We start from the raw sequence: 23,924 nt of genomic DNA, 5'->3' as shown, positions 1-23,924 counted from the left end.
CAACAACAACAACAAAACCCATCCAGAGCTTGGACAAGGGATAAATTCTCCTCTAACGCACGGTTCACAATGTGTGTGAGCTGGCAGTTTCTAAATTGTTACAACTGTCTGCTGTGAGGCTATCAGGATCTTCTCAGCAGCCAAAGAAGCCAGCACCACTGTGCTGGAAGGCCAAGGACTCAAAAGCCCGGGACTCCACACGGGGTCTACCTCCTAAAAAGTCCCTTGCCTGGCTCCTGGTCTCCTGATCTATCCTGGGAAAATGATAATATGTCCCAGCTTACCTCACGGATTGGTCATGAGGCTCCAATCAGAAATCAGACAGCAGAGGTGAAAGCGCTAATGTGAAACATCCTGGCGCCAAAAGCTGCTGAGTCTCCAAGGAGTTATTTCTACTCCTTGTTTGTGATGATAGAAGTTATTTCTACTCTTTGTTTGTGATAGGCTTTCACGAGGTAGCCAAGGCTGGTATTCAGCTCAATGTCCTCCTACCTTTGCCTTCCAAGTTCTGGGATTACAGGCATGCGCCACCATACTTGGCTTTCTATGCAACACGAGGTAACTCTATGGAGAGTCCACTCATCCAAAACACATTCATATGGGATGGAAAGTAGTGGGGGGGTGAGAAAGGAAAGAGAAACCGTGATGTGAAGACTGAAAGAGACTGAAGTGAGGGCCAGATGCCACTTACACAAGCAGATGGCGGCCAGGAGTCGCAGGCCGGGCTCTGGGGGGAAGCAGGTAGGGAAGAGTGGCTGCAACACATAGTTGGAGAAGGTGAGGGCGATGACAGCTTGGTTGGTGGGGTAGATCACCAGCACAGCGATCCATAGCCTCAGGAACCTGAAAGAGGAACAGGAACGTCATTGGCTGCCATGGCAGGGAGCCAGCGTCACCAGCAGAAAATTCAGGCAAGGGGCAGGGCTGGGGGACGTCTTGAGCAAACGAGCAGATGTCAGTGGGTTAAAGGAACATTTCCCCTTTTGCTTCCAGACACACTGAAGAGGCTAGCTCCTGCCCACCTCAAATGAGACCCTTTGTAATCCCGCTGACACGGTGTGACAGCAAAGACCTGCATACGTTTCAGCTAGCGCTGATACACATCCTGGTGTCTGGGCTTTCTCCTTTCTCCTTTAATCCTCTCTGCAACGTTAGCCCTCTACATCCAAGGGTTGAAAAATTAAATGTGCAACCCCAGAATCCTGATAGCAGGAACGCCCTACAGGTGTGGCTACACACGCGCCTGCCCGGGAGGCATCAAGTAGGAATTTGCAGGGGAAGCGCCTTGCATGCACACGTTTTGGCCCTTTGGTGATGGATGAGTTCCTCAGTCAGGGTTAGAGAAGCCAAGAAAATGTAAGACCAGGACTTGACTCTGGAAGGCGGACATTATCCTTGGCAATGTGAGGAGGGGGATGCTTCATCCCTGGATGTCCTGACTGGGTACACGTGTTCTAGCTGAGGAAGTCACCCTCGTGTGTCACGGCACAGGGCATTCTTTTTGTGATTGCTTTTCTACAACACTGTGGCCAGTGTTGTCATCACTTTGTTTATAGAATCTTTTTTTTTTTTTTGGTTTTACGAGACAGGGTTTCTCTGTATTGTTTTGGAGGCTGTCGGTCCAACCTGGCCTCGAACTACAGAGATCCGCCTGCCTCTGCCTCCCGAGTGCTGGGATTAAAGGCGTGCGCCACCACCGCCCGGCTGTTTATAGAATCTTGCCCATCAAGCTCAATGTGGCTCATCTACTGGCTCCATGACAGGCAACACACTCGACACTATAAACTCCTGTCCTTAGCCTCTTTTGATCTGAACTCCGTTTTCCCAGATTTCTCCTTTTCCTCTACCAGTGGTACCAACCTGCGGCCCATGGGCCACGTTTCCCAGGATAGCTATGGGCGTGGCATAAATACATCGTTACATGACGTCATATTGGTATGTCAAAAGGTTGGACATCCATGCTAGACCATTCAGGCCTTCAGATTTGCTCACCCAGCAAGTCCTCCGAAGATGTCTTTGACATAGGAGTAATCACCTCCAGATTTAGGGATGGTGACACCCAGCTCAGCATAGCAGAGGGCTCCCACAGCTGTGATGACACCTGTCACGATCCAGACGATGAGAGCAAGGCCCACAGAGCCAGCGTTCTCCAGCACACCCTTCGGTGAGACAAAGATCCCAGAGCCGATGATGTTCCCTGCACAAGGCACAAAGACTCAGTGAGGTCAGGACAGATGGCATTTGCAGGGCCCTCTTTGAGATGGGGTATGTCATCCAGCAACGATTCTCACTAGGGTCTTATCTCTGATCTGGTTCTAAATGTCTCTAAGATCTCCACGATCTCTAGGCAGGTGTGTCCAGTAACAATTCTTCCTAGAGTAGGGTAAAGGGCAGAGAACTGACACGTATTCACCGGGAACTTACAAGTCTCGTTTATTCCCTAGAAAATTCTTACGGGGTCAGATAACATCCTGGTATTTTCGGCAGAGGAAAACAAGTCTCAGAGAAGCAAATGAGCTATGTGAGGTCACGGAGTAGTGACTGCTGGAGCAAGTGCCATATCTCAGGATGCTCCCTCTCTCTGTATGGATACACAGGTTCTAGCTAAGGTGACAGGCTCTTAGAATTGGCTAGGAAGATAGGACTGGAAACATGCTCTGCTCAGAGGTCATCTACCCACTACAAAGCTTCAAAAGTGAGCCAAAGTGTAAATTCTTTTGGACACATTTGTAACTATGGGCTGGGTATAGTGACCCCTACTTGGAACCCCACCATTTGGGAAGCTGAGGCAGGAGGATCAGGAGTTCAAGGCTAACCTGGGCTTTATAGTGAGACCCTGGCTTAAAACCAAATAAAACATTTATGAGTGGAGACAACAGCCCCTGGAAGCTGATTTCTACATGGACGCGACAGCCCCACCCGTTGGAGGACATGAAACGAACCCATGAAACAGTCACAGTTGTCTAGCCATGGTTTCTGAGAGAACACTACGTGCAAAATCTCAGCACTATATTCCAGAGGCCTCCCTCTCTGTGGTGTCATATGACCCTCAGAAACACCTTGTAGAATTCAGGGAGAGGAATTTCTCTCCACTTTACTGATCAAGAGATGAAGAGACTGTGGGGTTAAGTGGCTTTCTCTAAATTCCTCAGCTACTGATGGGTAAAATTGGATCTTGAAAGCTGTCTCCTGACGCTTAATCTAGTGTTCTTTTCACTAATCCACTTCTGCACGCTCAGGGTTGGAGTCCTCTCAGACAGAGGCAGCAGCAAGCACGGAAGGGGGCTCCTGGGCCGTGCACATGGGGCAGGGTGGAGGAGAGTGTGGCAGCCCTGACACATGTCTTTCTAAACTGGCTTCACTTGTGTCTACCCCGAAATGAAGTCCCTTTGGAAGCTCCCTCCTCATGCCCTTCCCAGCTCCCCACTCAATGCCTGAGGAAGAAGCAGACACTAGCTAGATCCAGAGGGAAAGGCAGAGCCGGAGAGCTCGCCTCAGCATGTGGGCTTGACAGTGTTCCAGGAGACCACCTCTCTTTGGTGGTTTGGAACTAGCCAGATAAAAAGTGTGAAGTCCGGGCTGGAGAGTTGGCCTCAGTGATTGAGAACACATACTGCTCTTGCAGAAGACCTGGGTTCAGGTCCCAGCACCCACATGGGGCTTGCAATCCGAAGCCCTCCTCTGATCTCTGAGGGCACTAGGTATGGATGTGGAGCACACACGTGCAGGCAAAACACTCCTACACATAAAATAATAACATAAATCTTTAAAACACATTTGTCTTTCTTGTTTTGTTTTGTTTCTTGAGACAGGGCTTCTCTGTGTAGCCTGGGCTGTCCTGGAACTTGCTCTGTAGAAAAGGCTGGCCTGGAACTCATAGAGATCCGCCTGTCTCTGCCTCTTGAGTGCTGGGATTAAAGACATGCACCACCGTCTGGTAAATAATTTTTGTCAAAGTGTAAAGTTCTGTTTTACTTTCCAAAATGAGCTAGATTCAACCTCAATTCAGTTCTAAGGCATTCACTTCTAAGTCAAAATTCAAATGTATTTTCTTTTGAGATGAGGTTGTGCAATACAATTAGTTAACCAGCCTGGAACTCAGGTGTGTAGACTATTAGACTAGACTCTCCTTGAAACTGCACAAAACCAACGGTGTCTACTTTCTAAAGCAGAGTGCTAAGATTACAGGTATGTAACACTATGCCTGCTCCCCAAAATCCAATTTTCAGTCAGGGCCAGGAATATAGATAGTTATGAATTAAAGGGGAAGAAAGGAATATTCACAATTCAACCCTCTATTCCTCTCAGGTGTAAAGTCTGATGTTACTTTTCAAACTGAAAATATGCAGTGTGAAGTATTTAGGATGTGTGTATGTGTGTGTGTGTATGTGTATATGTATGTATGTGTGTATGTATGTATGTATGTATGTGTGTGTGTATATTTAATATGTATGAATGTTTTGCCTGTATGTAAGCCTGTGACCACATGCATGCCTGGTGCCTACAGAGTTCAGAAGAAGGTATCAAATCCCTTGAAACTAGAGTTACAGATGGCTGTGAGCCACTATGTGGTTGCTGGGAATTTAATTCAGGTCTTCTAGAAGACCTGAGAAGAACATCTGAGCCATCTCTTCAGCCCCTGAGGCAGAATTTTGAGTTTGAGGTCAGCCTGGACAAAATTATAAAAATTTTAAAAATCCCACCAAAAAATAAATAAAACAAACAAAAAACCCAAAACAAAACAAAAAAGCCCAAATAAAAACTAAAATAAATGTTTGTTTTATTTTTAAAATCAGAATGGCCAGGATGGTAGCACACATCTTCAATCCCAGCATTCAAGAGGCAGAAGCTGGCAGATATCGCTGAGTTTGAGGTCAACCTGGTCTATGTAGCAAATTCTAGGCTAGCCCAAGCTATAAGTGAGACCCTGTTACAAATTTAAAAAAGCCATAGATAGAAACACATTCTCTGTGTGTTGGGGGGGAGGCAGGGGAGATCAGCAGGAGGGGAGGGAGGGGAACTATGGTTGGCATGTAAAATGAATAAATTTAAAATAAATAAAAAGAAACACATTTTCTTTCAAACACATCTTCCTTTAGAGATATACACAGAAATAAAACCAAGGGGGGAAACAGTCCCTCAACATCAAGTTCAAATGTAAATTCAAATGTAAATATCAGGCTAAGAAGAGGCAGACCAAAGGGGTCAGCTCTTACAGATATCTTTCTTTTCCTTCCTTTCCTACATGCTATGTGAAATCCTTTGATAGGACAAGAAGACATCTTTGTCACGCATGTCCTCTGTGAACTGCTGTCTTGGTGGAGACTAAAAGGCCTTCACCCAGTATTCCAGGCCCCAGGGCTTGGTCATCTTGTCAAGTGATCTTTCAAGCTGGGCAGCATGGTTGGTTCACATGAATAATCCCAGCACTCAGTAGGATGAGGCAGGAGAATTGCCTTGGATCTGAGACCAGTTCTTGAACTACAGTGTCTCAAAACAAAAAATACTGTTCACCTACCAAGATAAATGCTCTGCTATTCCCTGGAAGAGAGGAAGCCCTGGGAAACAAGAACACTAGAGTCAGAGTTGCTGAAAGAGGCCAGTAAATTCTTTGCCTATCTGGGAATTATCAAAAGAGTGATCTAAAGGGCATTTCATGGCCATCTAAGAAGAGAAACAGAACTTAGCCCATGAAACCAGCTCCAGGGCTAGAAAAACAACACTGAGAGAAAAACAAGGGTTGACTTTGGTCTTAAGGTAGTGAAAATGGAAGAGGAAATAGCTAGGCATTTCTTGGAGCTGGGAATGGCAGTTTCGGTGGGAAGGTGGGGCGCTCTGTTAAAAGTTCTGCCTGCTCAGGAACGAAGAGTCAATGTCCACTAAGGGTTCTGTGCAAACAAACAGCCATAAGGATTAACCAGGATGGTGAGTACTTCTGCAGCCTCTGGGACACTGTCACAGGGTACACACGTCTCAGTGCCCCCTGGGAGATGAGGTAGACAGCACTAACTAATCTTTGAGGGATCCGTGGAAGAAACAAGGAAGGTATCATTATCCGAATTTTACAGTTGAAGAACAGAGACCCAGAAGTGTGCTGTGGGATATTTGTACACTGTGTGAAGATATAATTGCAGTGATCGGTATAACAAAAAGCTGAATGGTCAACAGCTAGGCAGGAGGTACAGGTGGGACTTCTGAGGAGAGAAAGGAAGAGGAGGAGGAATCTAGCATGCGTGCAGGAGATGCCAGGAGACACGGAGAGGAAACAGGAAGTACGAGACGAAAGAGAGGTGACGCCACACGATAGAACATAGATTAGTATAGATGGTTAATTTAGGTTATAAGTGCTAGTTAGGAACAAGCCTAAGTTATAGGCACAGCTTTCATAACTAGTAAGAAATCTCCATGTCATTATTTGGGAGCTGGCTGGCGGCACTGAAAGATTTGTTACAGAAAGGTATCACAGCTGACCTAGCAGTATCTGGATTGGAGGCTGCATCTTCTGCCCCTGCTTCAAGACTTGGTGAAAATAAAAGACTTTCCCACAAACAGGGGACCATCCTTAGCCGCTCCTTGGGCAGCCAATGGGAGATGGTCTTATAGAGAGGTGGACCGCAGACTAGACTTCTGCCCCTTGCTGCAGTCCTCTCAGCTGCTGTGGTGGGTGGAGCACACGCACTGACAGCCTCGATTCTCAGAACACCACTCACGGCCGGGCGTTGGTGGTGCACGCCTTTAATCCCAGCACTCGGGAGGCAGAGGCAAGCGGATCTCTGTGAGTTCGAGAGCAGCCTGGTCTCCAGAGTGAGTTCCAGGACAGTCTCCAAAGCCACAGAGAAACCCTGTCTCGAAAAACCAAAAAAAAAAAAAAAAGAACACCACTCGCTGGTCTGTCTTGGGCAGTCATTCCTATTTACTTTCGTGAAAACTGAGCCTCAGAGAGAGAGGAATTGACTTGGTTAAAGTCACATGCTGTGTAAGCAGCTCGGGCTGGTGGAGAAGCTGAGTTGTTGGATTTCAGGCCTAGGGCATCCTCCAGACTCCATGCTGCTGCTCCTCTGTCTACAGCACCACACAAAGCAGCCTCAGGGCTGTCAGGGCCCTGTCCAAAGGAGGCTCCGAGACAGCTAGGAAAGAGCCTTACTAACTTGGTTAGAGTCTTTCTTCATATAGAGGAAGGAAGTTGACTTCTGTGGGGATTCTTTTTTTCCTCTCTTGTTTTACTCTTAGGACCCATTGTCTAGAGCAGTAGCTCTCAACCTTCCTGATGCTGCGACCCTTTAATACAGTTCCTCACATTGTGGTGACCCCCCAACCATAAAATTACTTTCATTGCTACTTCATAACTGTAATGTTGCTACTGTTATGAATCATAATCTAAATATCTGTGTTTTTCAGTGGTAGATCTCTGTGAGTTCAAAGCCAGCCTGGTCTACAAAGTGAGTTCCCGGACAGCCAGGGCTGTTACACAGAGAAATTCTGTCTGGAAAAAACAAAAACAAAACTAAACCAAGCCAAACCAAACAAAAAAAGGAATGTGATGCACACCTGTCTGGTAGTGCCAAGGCCCTGAAGTCAGGGTCTTAATCCTGCTCTCCACCCACACTGGGTAACACAGCAATCATCATCAGATCTTTACTGAAAGCTGGAGGGTGCCTGGACAATGAGTCTTAGCTTGACTTGTTCCGTCAAAGAAACGCCACGCAAGCTGTTTCATTAAGAAAGAGGCCAAGTTGTATCAGTGGGCAAGTCTTCATAGGAAATCTGCCAGAACTGAGAATATCCACATTTTCTGTGAATAATCACTAACTCCCTCTTCCGTGTGCCAACACCCATGTGACCCCCATTATGGCATTACTCACACCCAGGCTTGTTCACACTAGAATGCTGTAGCCCTCAAAGAATTTCCTATGGAGAGAAATTACAGACTTGTAATGCCCAGCAGACTTAGATCCAAAGACCTTACTCATGCTAGTCTTCAAGTCTGGCCACAGCTTCCTGCGGGGTATTGGAGGCTGAGGCCATTGCTATGATTGCAGAGAAAGCTGAAGTGAATTTACAGTTTTCCAGTGGGTAGGGAGGAGAACATGAACACTTTAGGATCTGGGTAATGGTGTGGAAGCTGGGTCAGACGTTGGTCCTTAAACACACTATGTGAGCTCCATACATACTTTTCTATCAGGACTGTACAGACAGCTTCTGCTGGGCTAAGACCCAACACATACCCTGTTTGGTTGTATACTGAAGATTAGAGATGCAGATGGTATCCATGACTGCTGTTCTGGATTAGAGGAGCAAGAGCCCTCACCACTCCAGTTTTTCTAAGATTCGTTTCCTTCATGTTCACACTGGGAGTGATGACTCTTGCCCCACCCTCTGCTGTGGGGATCAAGGCAGCTTACATCTCTGCAAGACACCCTCTAATCCGTGAAATGCTAAAATAAAATAATTACTAGTATTTGCAGCAGTGGAGACATTGTCCGGCCAGAGACAAATGCAGTAGGATGGCTTTGGGGGCTTGGCTACCAAATAGCACTGTACAGCCAAGACTATGAGGCATTCTCTGATTCATTTGTCTGGTTGTCCAGGTATAATTTTTAGGAGCTGCAGGGGGGCGGGCAGCAAGTAATTGCATCTTTAAAAGTATTTATTGATCGCCCACTCTCTACATGCTTGCCTTGAAAGGTAATTGGGAGGTACTTGTTCATACACGGTCTTTTAATGAAATAGATGGAGCCAATCACCACCCACCAGTTACTGAAAGACAAGCATGGTGGCCCCAGGGCCTACAGAGCTGAGCCCTCACTGGTTCCCATCAGGGACCCACACGCTACCTCCAGCATCTCTGCCTTTCTTGGGGGAGGGTGGTTTCCACCAGGGACAATCTTGCTCCTACCTCCAGGGGACAACTGGTAATGTCTGGAGTCACTTCTGGTCTTCACACTGGAGTAAGGATACTCCTGGCACTTCGCGTACAAAGGCTAAGGGTGCTGCTAAGGATCCCCCAATGACCAGAGAACCTTCCATAACGAAGGAAGACCTGGCCCAAGAGGCAACAATGTCAAGGTTGAAAAACTCTCATCTTTCTTCGAACTTCAAAAAAGCAAAACAAACCAAAAAAATTTACTACCTTAGCAATTTAAATATTTTAAATGATGCTTATTTTATTTATCTACCTTTTCTCTGTGTGTTTGTGTAGAGCTGTGCATTTGCTGTGGTACACATGCAGAGCACAGAGGGTGACTTTCAGGAGGTGGGCCTTCCCTTCCAACATGTGAGTTTGGGGGTCGAACTCGGGTTGTCAGGCTTGGAGGCAGGTGCCTTTACCCACTAGGGTACCCTGCCAGCCTTATCTTCGTTATTTTCTTTGAGACAGAGTCTAAGCCTTGAATTTAGTGTGTGGCCAAGGATGACCTTAAGTTCCCAGCCTCCTGTCTCTGCTTGTCTCTTGTTTGCTTGCTCCATGGTCTCTCTGTGTAGTCCTGGCTGTCCTGGAACTCACTCTGTAGACCAGGCTGGCCTGGAACTCACAGAGATCCGCCTGCCTCTGCCTCCTGAGTGCTGGGATCAAACGTGTGTGTCACCACGCCTGGTCTGACTCCCCTCCTTCAGCGCTGGTATTACAGTGGGTGTCACCATGCTCAGCTATCTTAACCACCCGCAGCTCAACAGAATCAAATCATTTCTCCCCAGTGGTCTACAGCCTTGTGCATGCTGGGCCAGTCTCTGCCACAGAGTTCTCAATGTCCCATTGTTTTTGTTTTGTTTTGTTTTGTTTTTGACCGACTGACTGCTTATAGCAAACACTCTAAGCACATATGACAAGCTAACCCTGTGGGAAAGTGAAAGTGAGATTCAACTTCTGCCCCGAAGAACTGAATGAAGCCTGGGCATCATGGCATATGCTCTAATCCCAGCACCCAGGAGGCACAGGGGGGTAGATCTCTGAGTTCGAAGCCAGCCTGGTCTACAAAGTCAGTTTCAGGACAGCCAGGGCTAGACAGAGAAACCCTGTCTTGCCGCACTCCCTGCCCTGAGAAAGGAGTGGGGAGAATTGAATGAATAGGCCAAGTATGGTGGCCCACACCTGTGATTCCAGCTCTAGAGAGGCAAAGGCCGGCAGATCTTTCCCAGTTTGAGGTCAGCCTCATCCACACAGTGAGTTCCAGGTGAGCCAAGGCTACATAGTAAAACCCTGTCTCAAAGCAAAAAGGATTGAATGAAGACATTCAGGTGAAAGGTGAAAATAGAGCTAACCACATCAGGCTGACCAGAAGGTGTGTTAGCGTGATTATAGTGATATATTAGAATGGCTAGCTACTCAGGAAAAGCTGAGGCAGAAGGAACTCAAGTTCCAGGCCAGCTTTCATGGCATAAAGAGGATGAGACTCGCCGAGCAATGGTAGCATATGCCTTAATCTCAGCACTCGGGAAGCAGAGGCAGGTGGATCTCTGCAAGTTCGAGACCAGCCTGGTCTACAAGAGCTAGTTCCAGGACAGGCTCCAAAGATACACAAGAGAAACCCTGTCTCAAAAAACCAAAAAAAGAAAAGAAAAGAAATGGCTCAGTGATTAAGAGCACTTGTTCTTTCAGACCCAGGTTCAAGTCTCAGCATCCACCTGTAGGCAATACACATACACATTTCTTAAAAGATTACTTTCATAAAGAAAAGGGAAGAAAAGCAAAGTAAAAGAGGACGACACCCACACCTCTGTGGAAGCCATTCAAACCCACAAAGACAAGCAGAAAGGTAACTGGCTGGCTGCTGCGTAGCTGGAGCCTGAGCCCAGCTGGCCCAGACTAGTGCAGCCCACATTTCTGAACTAGCACTAGTGAATGGGGTGTGTGTTCTGGGAGTGATGACTGAAGTGGGGTGACAGAAGATGAGCCCAAAGAAAGAGGAAAACCTTTCACTAAACACAGACCAGAGGACAGGTCTGTTTTAGTACTTTACAAGGAAACTCCACTCCGCCAGGCTTGGCGGCACACACGTAAATCCAGCACTGGGGACGGAGTAGAGGTAGGAGGACCAGGAGTTCAAGGCCAACTTTGGCTACTTAGTAAATTCAAGGCAGCCTAGGCACAATCAACAAAACAAAAGATGGAATGGAGCCTTCACTTTACAGTTACATAAACTGGTAGCATATTAAAATTATAAAAGGCAGGGCTGAGGATGTACCTCAGTTGGTAGAAGTGCTTTTCTAGCAAACACAAAATTTCAAGTTTGATTTGCAGCACCTCATGAACTTGGCCTGGTGGTGCCTGCCTCTAATCCCAACCCTGGGGATTCAGAGGCAGCAGGATCAGAATTATATAGTGTATCTGAGGCCAGCCTGGAAAGCAGGAGGCCCTGTTTCACGGCCCCCATCACTTAGATATAAAAAAAAAAAGGTACAAAGATTGTGCATGGGGTGGAAGAGATGGCTTGGTGGGTAAAATAATTGCCACAAAACCATGAAGACCTGGGTTCAAATCCCCAGAACCTATGTAAAGTCACATGTCTGTAGTAATCTTAGTGCTGAGACAGACAGTAGAGACAAGAAAATGCTCAGGAGTTTGAAGGGCCTGCTGGCCTGGATATGCAGTGGCAAACAAGAGAGACACTGCTGAGGAAGGCGAAAAGCAGGATTGACGTCCAGGGATGTCCTCTGACCTCCACACAGGAATTACGGCATGCACATGCCCACAGTCACACCCACGAATGCACTTGCACGCACACACACACACACACACACACACACACACACACACACCACCTGCCCACACATCATGCTTCCCTCAAGACTATCTCTGAAGCTTGTCCTTTGCCACTGTATCTCGAGTGTTCTTTAATCTCTATAACACACTCAGCTAATTTTTGGTTTAAGCAAAAGACTTTTAAAACTTTCTAAAATATTTTAGTTTTGAGAAAGGGTCTTGCCACATAGCCCAGGCTGGCCTTACTTCTGTGGCAGTCCTACTGCATAGCCTCCCGAGGGCTAGGATTACAGGTATGTGCCACACCATCCTGGCTCCCAAATGCCTCCTTAGGGCAGCCTGAATTCCTGTATTATTTCTTGCTAACCACACCCTCAGACCTGTCCTCTACAGAAGCAACTGCAGCGTTTGTAAGCCTTCCATCCATGTGCAAGGAAGCAGCCTTCCAGACATACAGATAAGAAAGGCCCACTCTGACTGCAGCCCCTGCTCTTCCAGTGTGCAGCTCTGCCTGAGGTCTGAAACATCTTCAGGCACACTATGAAACCTTCTCCCCAGCAGTGACATCACTGCTGCTGATGCTGAGGACATTTAGAGCAAACCAATGGGAAAGCCAGGGAGCATGACAAAGGATGAGGGATGGGGTGATCGATAAAGCTTTTCAACTCAAACTCCATCCGTTCTATAAATAGCGCGGCTCAGAATAGACTTGAGAGATTATTGTGCTTCCTAGAAATGAAATTCACCCATGCTTACCCGTGCTCAGCACAAGGCCTAATATGCTCGCTCACCGTTAAAGTCCTGAGCAGCCCCCACCCCCACCCATCTACGTCTGGCTGCAGCCGCATGTCGCCATTCTCAGGTGTCCAGGGAGGTGGGTGTGCTGCAGACAGTTCTGGAATGCCAATAAGGCATAACTCTTCTAGCTCCAAATGCTCAGCAGGGAATTAAACATTAGAGAAGGGAGCCAGTGGTTATAGCTCGGTGGGAGAGCCCTTGTCTAGGGCGGAGCAGGTCCTGGGTTCAAGCCCCGGAACTGGGAGGGAAATCAGGAAAGAGCAGTTTCTAGGCCCCCAGGCTCCCAAGTGGTCCTTGTTTTCCATAGATGAGAATCTTTTCCCAGAACAGCTTGCTCCTGGCTGCATTTTGAGATCTTGCCCATCATCCCACAGTAACAACTAGAAAACACGAAAAACAACAACAGAAATTCCTGAAGTTGTTTTTTTTGTTTTGTTTTGTTTTTGGTTAGGCTGGGAACAGTCTGCTGGTTTAGCTCTCGGTAGCCTGGCAACTTGAGAAGGCCCAGTCCTAAATCCCACTTCTGCACCCCCTGATCAGGCAGCCATTTGACTTGCTGCTCCCTCACCAGTGCTGAAATGAGGTGTGCTACTTAGTGCTTTTGCTTTGTTTTTTTGAGACAGGGTCTTGTGAATAGTTCTGAGTGTTCTGAAATGTGATCCAGGCTGGCTTTGAAGTGTATCAATCCTCCCAAGTGTGGGACTACAGGCATGCAGCATCAATCCTGGCTTAGGCACTTTTAAAAATCTTTCCTGGGTGCTGATTTTCTTTTCTAGACTCTATTTCCTGCTAGTCACTCATTCTGCATAACCCCGCCCTTAGAGGGAACATATTTGAGCCAGAGAGTTGCAAGTTCAAACAAACTGCCCTTGAGCTCTCTAGTTCCTGGAGGCAGGAAGCATGCAACAGGATGCCTGGTCCCAGTCATCCTGCACTGCATGCTGGGAGCATGTCTGCAGCGCTCCAGGGCCCAGGTGGGAATCAACCTCTCTATCAGCTGGTCACTTACCTGCGTGAACTCCTATAATGTCTATACTGGTACCTACTGTGCCCGGTTACTTAGCTCTTACCAGGCACTCTGGACATGGTGAGCAGTGAGTGCTCCCTGGCTGCTGGCTCCTCCGTATTGCTCGGTTGGCTATACCTTTTCCTACTCACCGAGACATGTTTGTTTTGAAATGTTTTTGAGCTGGCTTCTGTCCCAGATTCTCTTTGAGAACAATGACAGTTTTAACATATTTTCATCCCAAATGAACCAAATCCTAATACTCCCATGGCTTTTTCTTCCCCGTAGCGGGACATAAACTCCCTCCCTCCAGTCAACATTCAACAAATGGTTCTGGGATCAGATACAAATCTCTCTCTCTCTCTCTCTCTCTCTCTCTCTCTCTCTCTCTCTCTCTCTCTCTCTCTCTGGCACGCGCACGCGCGCGCACACACACACACACACACACACACTTTCTTTCTTGTTCTCCCCTCCCCCCAGCCAGTTTCCCTAATGTTGTTCAGGCTGGCCTTGAACTTGGGACCCTCCTGCCTCAGCCTTCCAAGTACATGGATGACAGGTGTGAGTCACCACACCTGGCTCAGATAGCCCTATTTTGAAAAGATTTCCAGTGTCATACACTCATGGCTTCTCCAGATTCCACTCCTGGTGCCGTCCCCTCCACGGCCCCCTCCACTACCACTGACGTGTGCCGACTTCCCTCCCCTCTCTCTGGGTTATTAGAAACGGCTCTGGATTCAGACAATTCGGTTAGCAGCAGTGCGGCCCTCAGCAAATTACCTACGAGCTCCATGACTAATTTCTCACATTTAAAACAGCTGTAACATATACATCTGTAAGACTGTTGACAGGATTAAATGAGATAATATCTTGTTATTTATCCAACTAAGCGCCACAGGAATTGGCATTTAGTAAGACCTCAGTAAATGTTGTTTTGCTCTAGCTGAGTATGGTGGCACGGAACTTTAATCCCAGCCTTTAGCAGGCTGAGAAAGGAAGCTGAACTCTAGTCCAACCTGCACTACATATCCTGCTTGAAAACAAGCAAACAAACACATAAAAGCCAGATGTGTGCTTTGCGACTCTCATTTCAGCACTCAGGAGGCTGAAGTAGGAGGATTAGCACTAGTTTGAGGCCAGCCTGGGCTACATAGAGAGTTACTAGGCCATCCTGAGTTAGAGACTCCCTGTTGCAAAAAAAACAAAATTATTGGCATGGTGGCACATGCTTAAAGTTTGAGGTTAGGTTATCCTGGGTCACCTAGTGAGTTCTAAGTCAGCTAGACATACAGAGCAGAACTTTGTCCCCTCCAAACAGGGCAGATGCTGAAGTGATGGCTTAGCACTTTAAGAGTGCACATTGCTCCTTCAACAGACCATGCTTCTGGCTTAGCCCCCAAGTTCTGTTCCTAGCATCCATGCTGGGTGTCTCACAATTGTAACTCCAGCTCTAAGGGGCCTGATACCCTCTTCTGGCTCTGCAGGCACTGGCTCTCACATGCACACTCCCACACAGATGTGTGTGTGTGTGTGTGTGTGTGTGTGTGTGTGTGTGTGTGTGTAAAACAAGTCAACAAACTAATTAAAACAATACAACGTTCTGTGAGTTCGAGGATAGCCTGGCCTACAGAGTGAGTTCTTGGACAGCTAAGGCTACACAGAGAAGAGAATCCCTGACTCAAGAAAACAAAACACAACACAGTTTCCACTACCACCAAACACAAATAAGCAAGCACACAAACAGCAGCTAGCCATGGTGGCGCACGCCTGTACCCCCAGAACTTGGGGGCTAAGCCAGAAGCACTGTCTGAGTTAGATCAGCTATGTGGCAAATTTAAAGACAGTCTCAGCTGCATAATAAGAACCCGTGACTAAAAAAGAAAAGAAAACTGAAAAACTGTTGTTTTTTAAATCGTGTTGAAAGCTGGTGATGCAGCCAGACCTAAATCTACAACTGTCACAGAGACAATATGCTGCAAACATTACAAACACATTTCTCTTTAGGCTCTGTTGCTGGCTCGTTTGATTTTAGGTCTAACTTCCAGTGCTTCCAGCAAAGTACCTAGATACACTACTAGCACAGAGCTACCGAGGCATCAGGTGGCTGGGGAGACCCACCCCTCACGTGGCTAGGAAGGACTATAGTTTCCAGGGAGTTAATGAGAGCATGATCGGCCAGGTGAGCATCCTCCGTGTTCCTGTAACTGCAGCAGAAGCATGGCCCCCTCCGTGCCTCCTCAGCTGCCACCCAGATGCCCTTTCACTAGAACTTTCCTCCATAGAAAGGCAGAAATGGCCATTTTATCTATAAAAATAAGGACCGCTGCTGAGATTTTCAAGGAAAATGCCCACTTAATGTAAATTAATAGACACAGGCTGGCTCTGTGAGGGAATCGTGCTTGTCACCAAGCCTGATGACCCCGGTTCAAGCTCCAGGACTCAGAGTAGAATTAGAGAACTCACTTCTCACTTCTGCAAGTTGTTTCCAACCTGCACACACATGAATAGTACACACACACACACACACACACACACACTCCATAATGTGAAAATACAAAGAATAGATAATAACACTGAAGTGTTTGAGGCTAGAATCTTGGCTCCAAAAATTTTCGTTGTATGACCTTTGGCAAATTGCTTATCCCTCTGAGTCTTCATTTCCTTATCTGTAAGAAAAGATAGTATGTGCTGGACACATAGAGGTTATTGTGAGGGACAAGCAGATAATGAGTGCCTGGCATAAAACATGTACTTAATAATGGCTGTCAGTGGGAACTTTGGTATCCTCAGTAAGTGGATTTTCCTGTTCTCCCATCTTTTTGAGTTTAGGGGGAGTTTATAGTCATAGTGCATCTGCCACCAAGAGGGCCCCCTGACCAGGCATGTACCTGAAGGCAAAGGCCTGGCAGTTAGGGCCAGGGTAGTATGTAGCTCAGTGTTAGATCTCTCGCCATTAATGAGCCTCTAGATTCCACCCCTCGGACCGCCACCTCTGGCAACAACAAGAAAAAATGAAAAATAACTATTATCCATGTTGGTGAAATTAATCCCAGCTTAACAGTTTTCCAAGCTAGGCTCCCAGCAGTCTTTCAGGTAAATGCCTGTTGTCTGCCTTTTTTGAGATAGAACCCTGATGTATATAGCTAGACTGCCCTTGAACTCAAGATCCTTTGCCTTAATCTCGGGAGTACTGAGTTTACTGTCATATGCCATCACGTCTGACTTAGACGTGCTTTTGGGTTGGGGACTGGGGATGAACCTAGGGCCTTGTGCATGCTAGGCTGAGACAGCCTGCTAGTGTTTCCTCTCAGCTACCTTCCTGAGCCAGTTAACTCCAAGGCATCAGCGTGATTGGTCCTCTTCTAGGCCTTCTGCTGCACTGAGAATTCAGAGATGCATAGGACTTCTCTCCTCCCCTGTCCTCTGGCCCTCACTTAGCTCTACCTCGCCCCAGCCTCTCAACAATCCCCACTCAGCTTCCCAAGAGATCAGGTCACAGGCTAAGTAAGCCATTCCATCTCAGTCTCCCTCCATCCCGTCCTTCTTGCTTCCAGCTGCGTCTGGGAAAACACTCCAAGCATACTGTCTCTACCACCAAGCTGTGCCTCGAAGTCAAACTTTTTGCTCAAGGAAACAACTGGGTCAAAATTCCTTTATTTGCAAAATCTCCAAGTATTGCCTTCACTACTCGTCTTCCGCCACATCCTCCAAGAGTCTCCTTAAATGGTTGTTGCTGAGACCCTCCCTCCTCTCGTGGCTCCCACCATTCACCTGTCTTTACCCCAGCGGCCAAACAACTAAGCCACAGTGTTAATTGTCAGTTCCCTGTTTAATGCACAGGGATCTCACACCCTGATCAGACCATAAGTAAACAACGTCAGAGCACAGTCTTCTGTTGGGTCACATCCCATCCCATTGTAACCGCCATTTGTTACTTCCAGTCATCTATGACGACCATGGCTAACCACTTATGAGCTTACATGAAACATACTTTAACTTATTCCTTTAAACCAGCAGAACATGAAACGTGGCAAACAGGGCAGGGCAAACACTACTTTCCCACACACAATAATTCACATAGGAAACTGCTTGACTCTTTTCTGTTCCTTTTTTGTTTTTGTTTTTGTTTTTCCAGACAGGGTTTCTCTGTGTAGCCCTAACTGTCCTGAACTCGCTCTGTAGACCAGGCTGGCCTTGAAGTCACAGAGATTGGCCTGCCTCTGCCTGCTGAGTGCTGGGGTTAAAGGAGTGTGCTTTCCACTGCCTGGTAAAAGATTTATTTTGGGACTGGATAGATGGCTCAGGGGTTAAGAGCATTGGTTGCTTTTCCAGAGGACCTGGGTTCAATTCTTAGCACCACATGGTGACTCACAACTGTCTGTAACTCCAGTCCACAGGGGATCCAGTCCCTTCTTCTGGCCTCCAGAGACATCACACACATGTGACACATAGACAACAAGCAAGCAAAACACCTATACATACAAAATAAATAAATAATAAAAGATTTATTTTATTTCATGAGCATGCATGAATGTATATGCACTACATGCACGCCTAGTGTCCTTGGATGCTAGAAGGGGATATTGGATCCTTTAGAACTGGGGTTACAGGTGGTTGTGAGATGCCCAATGTGGGTGCATGGAACAAAACTCGAGTCTTCTGCAAGAGCAGTATGTATTCTTTAAAACAAAAACAAAACCAACCCCCCAGAACAAACCTGTTTTAGATTTGTTTTTGTGTGTATAAGTTTTGCCTGCCTTCATGATGTCCATGGGGTCAGAAAGGGGCGTCAGATGTCCTGGGACATGTGGGTGCTGGAATGAACTTGGATCCTCTTGGAAGTGCAACAGGTGCTCTTAACCACTGAACCATCTCCCCAGCCCTTCCTGCGTCGGTCTTTTCAAATCACTCTATCTTTCTTCCACCAGGGTTAATACTGAGCACTGGATTGTGTGGAATGGAAAATACAGTTATCTGATGTTTGCACTTGGCCTTGAAAACAACCCAGTTGTTATCGCCCACTTGGAAACCCATCCAAAGAGGGCCAGCCACTTTCTCCTCATTGGAGACAGAAAAGTTTGTGTCCCGTGCCACCTTATGAGCAAAGCTCTTTCTCAGCTTATCTAACCCTCTGGAAAAATATCCTGATTTCCCTATAACCACCTACAGTATTTAGGACAGATTTTCATTCTTCTTACTGTAATGTCATCATGAGGAGCACTTTTTTCTCTCTCTCTTGTGGGCAGATCAGTGGTGATATCTACCGTGAAACTGTACTTATTATTCCTGAACATGCTCATTAGGAAAAAAATACTTTAAAAAAGACTTAAAATATTTTTAAAAAAACCCAAACCTTGCCGGGCGGTGGTGGCGCACGCCTTTAATCCCAGCACTCGGGAGGCAGAGGCAGGCGGATCTCTGTGCGTTCGAGGCCAGGCTGGACCGATAGCCTCCAAAACAATACAGAGAAACCCTGTCTCTTAAAAACCAAAAAAAAAAACCCAAACCTTATATAGGAAAATATCCTTAATCCATGAAAACCTGTATATATTGGGGGATGGGTGAGTAAAGCAGAGTGTGGAAGAAAAAGGTTGAAGGTGTGTGTGTGTGCACATCTGTGTATGAATCAGATACTTCCCAGGGAGGGGGGGTGGGAATGCTAATCCTGTCCGTCAAATTGATGGAAGACATAATAAGCTCTGGCCTATTTACAGACCTTAAATTGGCATATGCTATACAGATTGAGTACCAGGGTGAATTATTTTTTTTCTTCAGGGCTATTCAGATAAAGGAAAGAAAAGTAAAAGGAAATATAATGAGAAAAGATAATAATAAACTATAATAAGAAAAAACATGACTATTGTTTTGTGGAATTGTTCCCTCACAACATTGTTTTTTTCTAGCGGTCAATGCTGAGAGTAATTAGGTAACATTCCGTTTTGCAGAGGGCTTGGAGAGAACAGTCTCTGGAGTCTGGGTGGAGAGGTGAAGAGGATTATCTAGATGCTGTACTGATTTTATTTGACTTCAAGGATGTTCTCCAGTGTCACTCTTGCTCTGCTGCCAAAATGTCCCTGAGCCGTTCGTGGAACACTGTGCCATCCGGAGAAGCTAGTTCACGGGTGGCAAGGCACAGTACACCTTCCCACGGAGACTCCAGAGAGATAACAGAGGCACTTCCGAGTCCGAAGGGTACCTCTCCCCGGGAAGCAGCCCTCTGCCAAAGACCGCAGACTACAGGCCGCTCTTTGAAGGAAGGCAGTGAGAGCCACTGCCCAGTGCTCACCTCCAGGGCTTTCTTAAGCAGAGAAGCGCACTGTGTAGGCATGGAGCTGTCTCTGGAAGCCCTTGCCTGGGAAGTGCCTTGGGAAGGCAGACCTACACCAGCACTCTCAGGACCGACCGCCCAGGCTCAGGCTCCTCTCTTGGAGAGTGTCCAAGCCAGAACACACATTTCCCTCCTTTGCCCCACACCTAGTTACTCCTAATCCCCTCCAAGATCCTCACAGGGTCTTGTGGGTGTTAACACACAGGTGCCTCCCACTAGGCAACCAGAGAAGCACACACTCCATTTAGAGCAGAACATAGTCAAACTAGGCAGCTCCCTTCCTTACTTTCCTCATCTATGAGACAGGAAGAACAGTCCTGTCGCATCTGTTTCACAAGTGCTGCATAGGACAGACCTTCCTATAAAGAATCAGAGCAGTACTATTACTGGTTTTGCTCTTTGTGTTACACACCGCAGCGTTTCATAGCATAAGATAACAAAATATTAAATAGGCTCCAAAACCGGGTCCACAGCCTTCTGAGGCAGGCTGAGTTAAAGCTAGTTAAAAATCCATGTCTCAGCCTGAATTAGGATCTCCCGGATCAGAGCTGCCTAGAGAACAGCCGGAAATAAATTTGTTACACTTCTAACAAATTCCCAGGCAATGCTTGGGACGCAGGGCCAGCCTGGTTTCTGAACTCTGTTCTATTCTGAGGAAAGAGCAGCTCTGCCTGGCTTGGCTGAAGCGATGTATGACAGACATCACTTTGCCATAGCTCTTAGATGTGACTAGCCAGGTGGGTGGCATCATGGGTCCTAGGCAAAGCTTAATTAAGGGACTACGGAGGGGTTAAAGTCCAACGGGGGACCCCCGGAGAGGGATGGGTGGCGCTGGGGGCGACAAGGACCCGGACTCACCTACAATGATACCACAGGCGCTGACCAATCCGATCTCTTTCTTCAGGGCTACTCCGCCCCCTCCCGAGCCAGCCGCGGCCTCAGGGCTGGAGTCCGATCTGCTCCCACCCGGGTGGTTCTTCGCAGTGTTGTTTCGGTGTCGGGCCCCCTTTTCCATCTTTCTCCGTAGGGTTCGGATCTCCAAAGGCTAAATGGAGCTGTATCTTTTTAAACGCCTGTGCGCGTAAATGTACAGATACGTGGGAAAACAGAGTTTCCAATTAAAACTCCCGTTTCAAAAACCGAGAGCGCTCCGAGCCTCCAAAAAGTGACAGCAAACGAGAGAGAGAGCGGGCGAGCTGTAAATATTCCCACTCTGCACTGACACGTGCCACTCCTGCTACCAAAAAGGGCCGTGGTTTTCTTTTTTTTTAAAGGGAGGCGAAGAGCATATATATGTAAATACAAAAATAGAACTGTACCAGCGACGCCAGCTGGATTTCTCCGGAAAAGGGTTTTATCTTCAGGAGCCCAGGCTGGCGGCTCGGAGTACCGGGCGGCGGCTTGCCCTGCTCGGGATTCTCTGCAGCCTTCCTCCCAATAAAGCAGGTCGCCCTCACCCTCCCTCGGTCTGTCTTTTGCGGCGAGGGTAAAAGTAGTTCTCGCCGGCTGAGGGCGGAGGAGGCGCGGTGCTCAGGTACTTTCTTCTCGCTGGTTGGCTCCGGGCCGGTTTTCCACCTGCTGTGTGCGGGTGTCCCTTCGCCGCTCTCGGGTCTCAGCTCAAGCCGCAGCCCGCTGCATCTCCCGGCGGCTGCGCTGGCTCGCGAATGTGCTTCCCCTACCAGCCGCGGCGTTTATTTGCGGGCCGAGGCTCCGCCCCCACCTCCTCGCCATCCTTAGCCGCATCTCCTTCCCTCCTCTTCTATTTAAATATTAGTAACAACCCCCCACACACACACACACGCAAAGATCACGGAGCAAACGGTTTGAAACATTTCTGTCCTTTTCCTTCCAGTGGAAGCGAGGGGAAGGGTCGGTTGCAGGGAGAAGTCTCTGGCCAAGGCTGGATCTCAGGTCGCACAGCATTCGTGAGCTCAGTTTTGCAGGCGTTTAAAGCCTTCAGAAATAAACTGGCCTGTGTGCTAAAATGTTGAGGTGTGGGTCATTTGAGGACAAGGTCGAGAAGGCTGTAAGGATATCATCGTCAGACTGTTGCCTGAAATTGGGGGCGGGGGCTGGTAGGGGCAGCATAGAAGGACTTCAGGCTGAAGAGTTTCTTTTAGGGACTATCATGAAAGGTAAATAAAATCATCAAGAAGATGCAACGTTCATCTGAAGCATGATAAGGAGGACTCTGATCTAGTCCCATAACTCCTAATATTTAACCCACCTATAAACTACTTGAACTTCAGATGGGAGAGTTGCGAGCCTCTCACTGATCATGGAGCAGATGTGCTGATATTAGGAAATGGGTGTCCTTTAAGTACATTGCGCCTACACCCCCCTGAAGAATTTAATTCAAAACTGTTGCTTTACCTCAAGAATAGTGTCTATTTCTAACTGTAAAGTACTTTGGGAAAACAATATGAAACAATACTGCATACATCGCTGAAAACGAGAAAATAAATTTTAACATATACTATACAAAATTAATTGCATTTAAAATAAGTCTAAAAAATAAAATTCCAAAGAGCATGGTGGTACGCGCACCTTTAATCCCAGCACTTGGGATGTAGAGGCAGGAGGATCTGTCTGAGCTCAGGGCCAGCCTGGGCCTGCATATTGAGTTCTAGACCAGCCAGAGCTACACAGTGAGATTCTGTTTCAATAAGACAATCAAACCAAATTGCCCAATCTACACAAATTTGGCTTATCTTTTTAGAAAATGTTCCAAAACACTTGGGGTTTTTAGGAAGATTTAAAAACCCCTTTAAAATGGCTAGGCTATCTAGAAGAGCTTTTCCGGATGGGGTAAAGTCCAGTCAACAGTCTCCTTTCCCATCTGCCCCTTGATCACCCAACTCAGCAAGTATCAAGAGGGTTCAAAGGTTAAGATCTCAACCCCTCTCCTTCTGTTGGTTTAAGATACAGCAGATTGAAAGCCTCAGCAAAAAAAAAAAAAAAAAAAAAAAAAGAGAAAGAGAAAAAAAGCGTGGATGGGAGGAGTGTGTGTCATCTTCAACAAAAAGAATAGGCAAAAAAAAAAAAAAAAAAAAAAAAAAGCCGGGCGGTGGTGGCGCATGCCTTTAATCCCAGCACTCGGGAGGCAGAGGCAGGCGGATCTCTGTGAGTTCGAGGCCGGGCTGGACCGATAGCCTCTGAAAAAATACAGAGAAACCCTGTCTCGTAAAAACCAAAAAAAAAAAAAAAAAAAAGAATAGGCAAAGGTTTGGTATAGCCCAGAACTCCACGGGAGCAGGGAATGAGCCAGGGAGAAATGAAGAGAATGGGATTTGCCTCTGGCCTTTCTTGACCAGCTTAGAAAGCATTAAGGGAAAACTTGATGGATTCAATATTAAACAATCCAATTTGAAGACTTCTGCTCAGATTTCAACATCAAGGGATAAAACCTTTCTGCCTCTCAAATGTGAGTTCCTTCTGTAATGTTTTGTAGTTTCAGTTTAAATGGTGTAGGCTTAGTATGGGGTTAAAGACAAGCATGTGATGACTTTGAGATCGCTCCCAAAGTGAGTGCAACTGAACAGCCGTGTGTAAGCTTCAGGCTTCTGGATTTATACACTTTATAAATCTATAAATTTATAAATGTTAAGTGCAAACAGACTTTGGGGATATACAGTGTGGCACCAAAGGAGAAAGGGAGGAGTGTTAAAATAAACTAATATTTCCATTTCTTTAGCACTTGGAATTTATGAGTGGCTTGTAACTCTTTGTTGATGGCAAAATATGAAAGTTAGAAAAGGAACCTCTTCATTTGAAAGGACCTTAAATGTCTGTAGGCTGCTGACATTTTGTGGCATAAATGTTGCATGTATCAAAATTTTGTGCAACTAATATTGAACACAGAAAAAGAAAAGTCTTGGTGTAATTTGTTGAGAAAATATTATTAAAATTTAATTGAAAGTCCTCATATTTTGATCACTTAATCTAAATAGCTTTGATCTACGTTTATCTTTGTACTTTTTACTTTACTCTTTGCATTTAAATAGTGCTTTACAACTTGTATGCATAATGTCTCATTTTTCCTTCCCCATTAAGAACCTTAGGTAGACAAAGCCAATTTGTTAATTTTGAGACAG

The 23,924-nt window shown here is 46.6% G+C and overlaps 1 protein-coding gene across 1 annotated transcript in view; it reads right to left on the bottom strand.

Annotated features, from left to right (window-relative positions):
- Positions 1-21,513, bottom strand: part of Slc7a8 (solute carrier family 7 member 8) — a 57,031-nt gene extending 35,518 nt beyond the window's left edge. Inside the window, exons 1-3 of the mRNA XM_040740576.1 lie at positions 20,689-21,513; positions 1,993-2,197; positions 692-843 (exon numbers count right to left, since the gene is read on the bottom strand). Of these exons, the coding sequence (XP_040596510.1) occupies positions 692-843; positions 1,993-2,197; positions 20,689-20,845 (514 nt within the window). The 5' untranslated portion in view covers positions 20,846-21,513. The remainder of the gene's footprint in view (positions 1-691; positions 844-1,992; positions 2,198-20,688) is intronic.
- Between the last annotated feature and the right edge of the window lie 2,411 nt (positions 21,514-23,924).

Source organism: Mesocricetus auratus, unplaced genomic scaffold (genome assembly GCF_017639785.1).
Source record: "Mesocricetus auratus isolate SY011 unplaced genomic scaffold, BCM_Maur_2.0 Super-Scaffold_100707, whole genome shotgun sequence".
NCBI lineage: Eukaryota > Metazoa > Chordata > Mammalia > Rodentia > Cricetidae > Mesocricetus > Mesocricetus auratus.
This window is presented reverse-complemented; position numbering and strand designations above follow the sequence as displayed.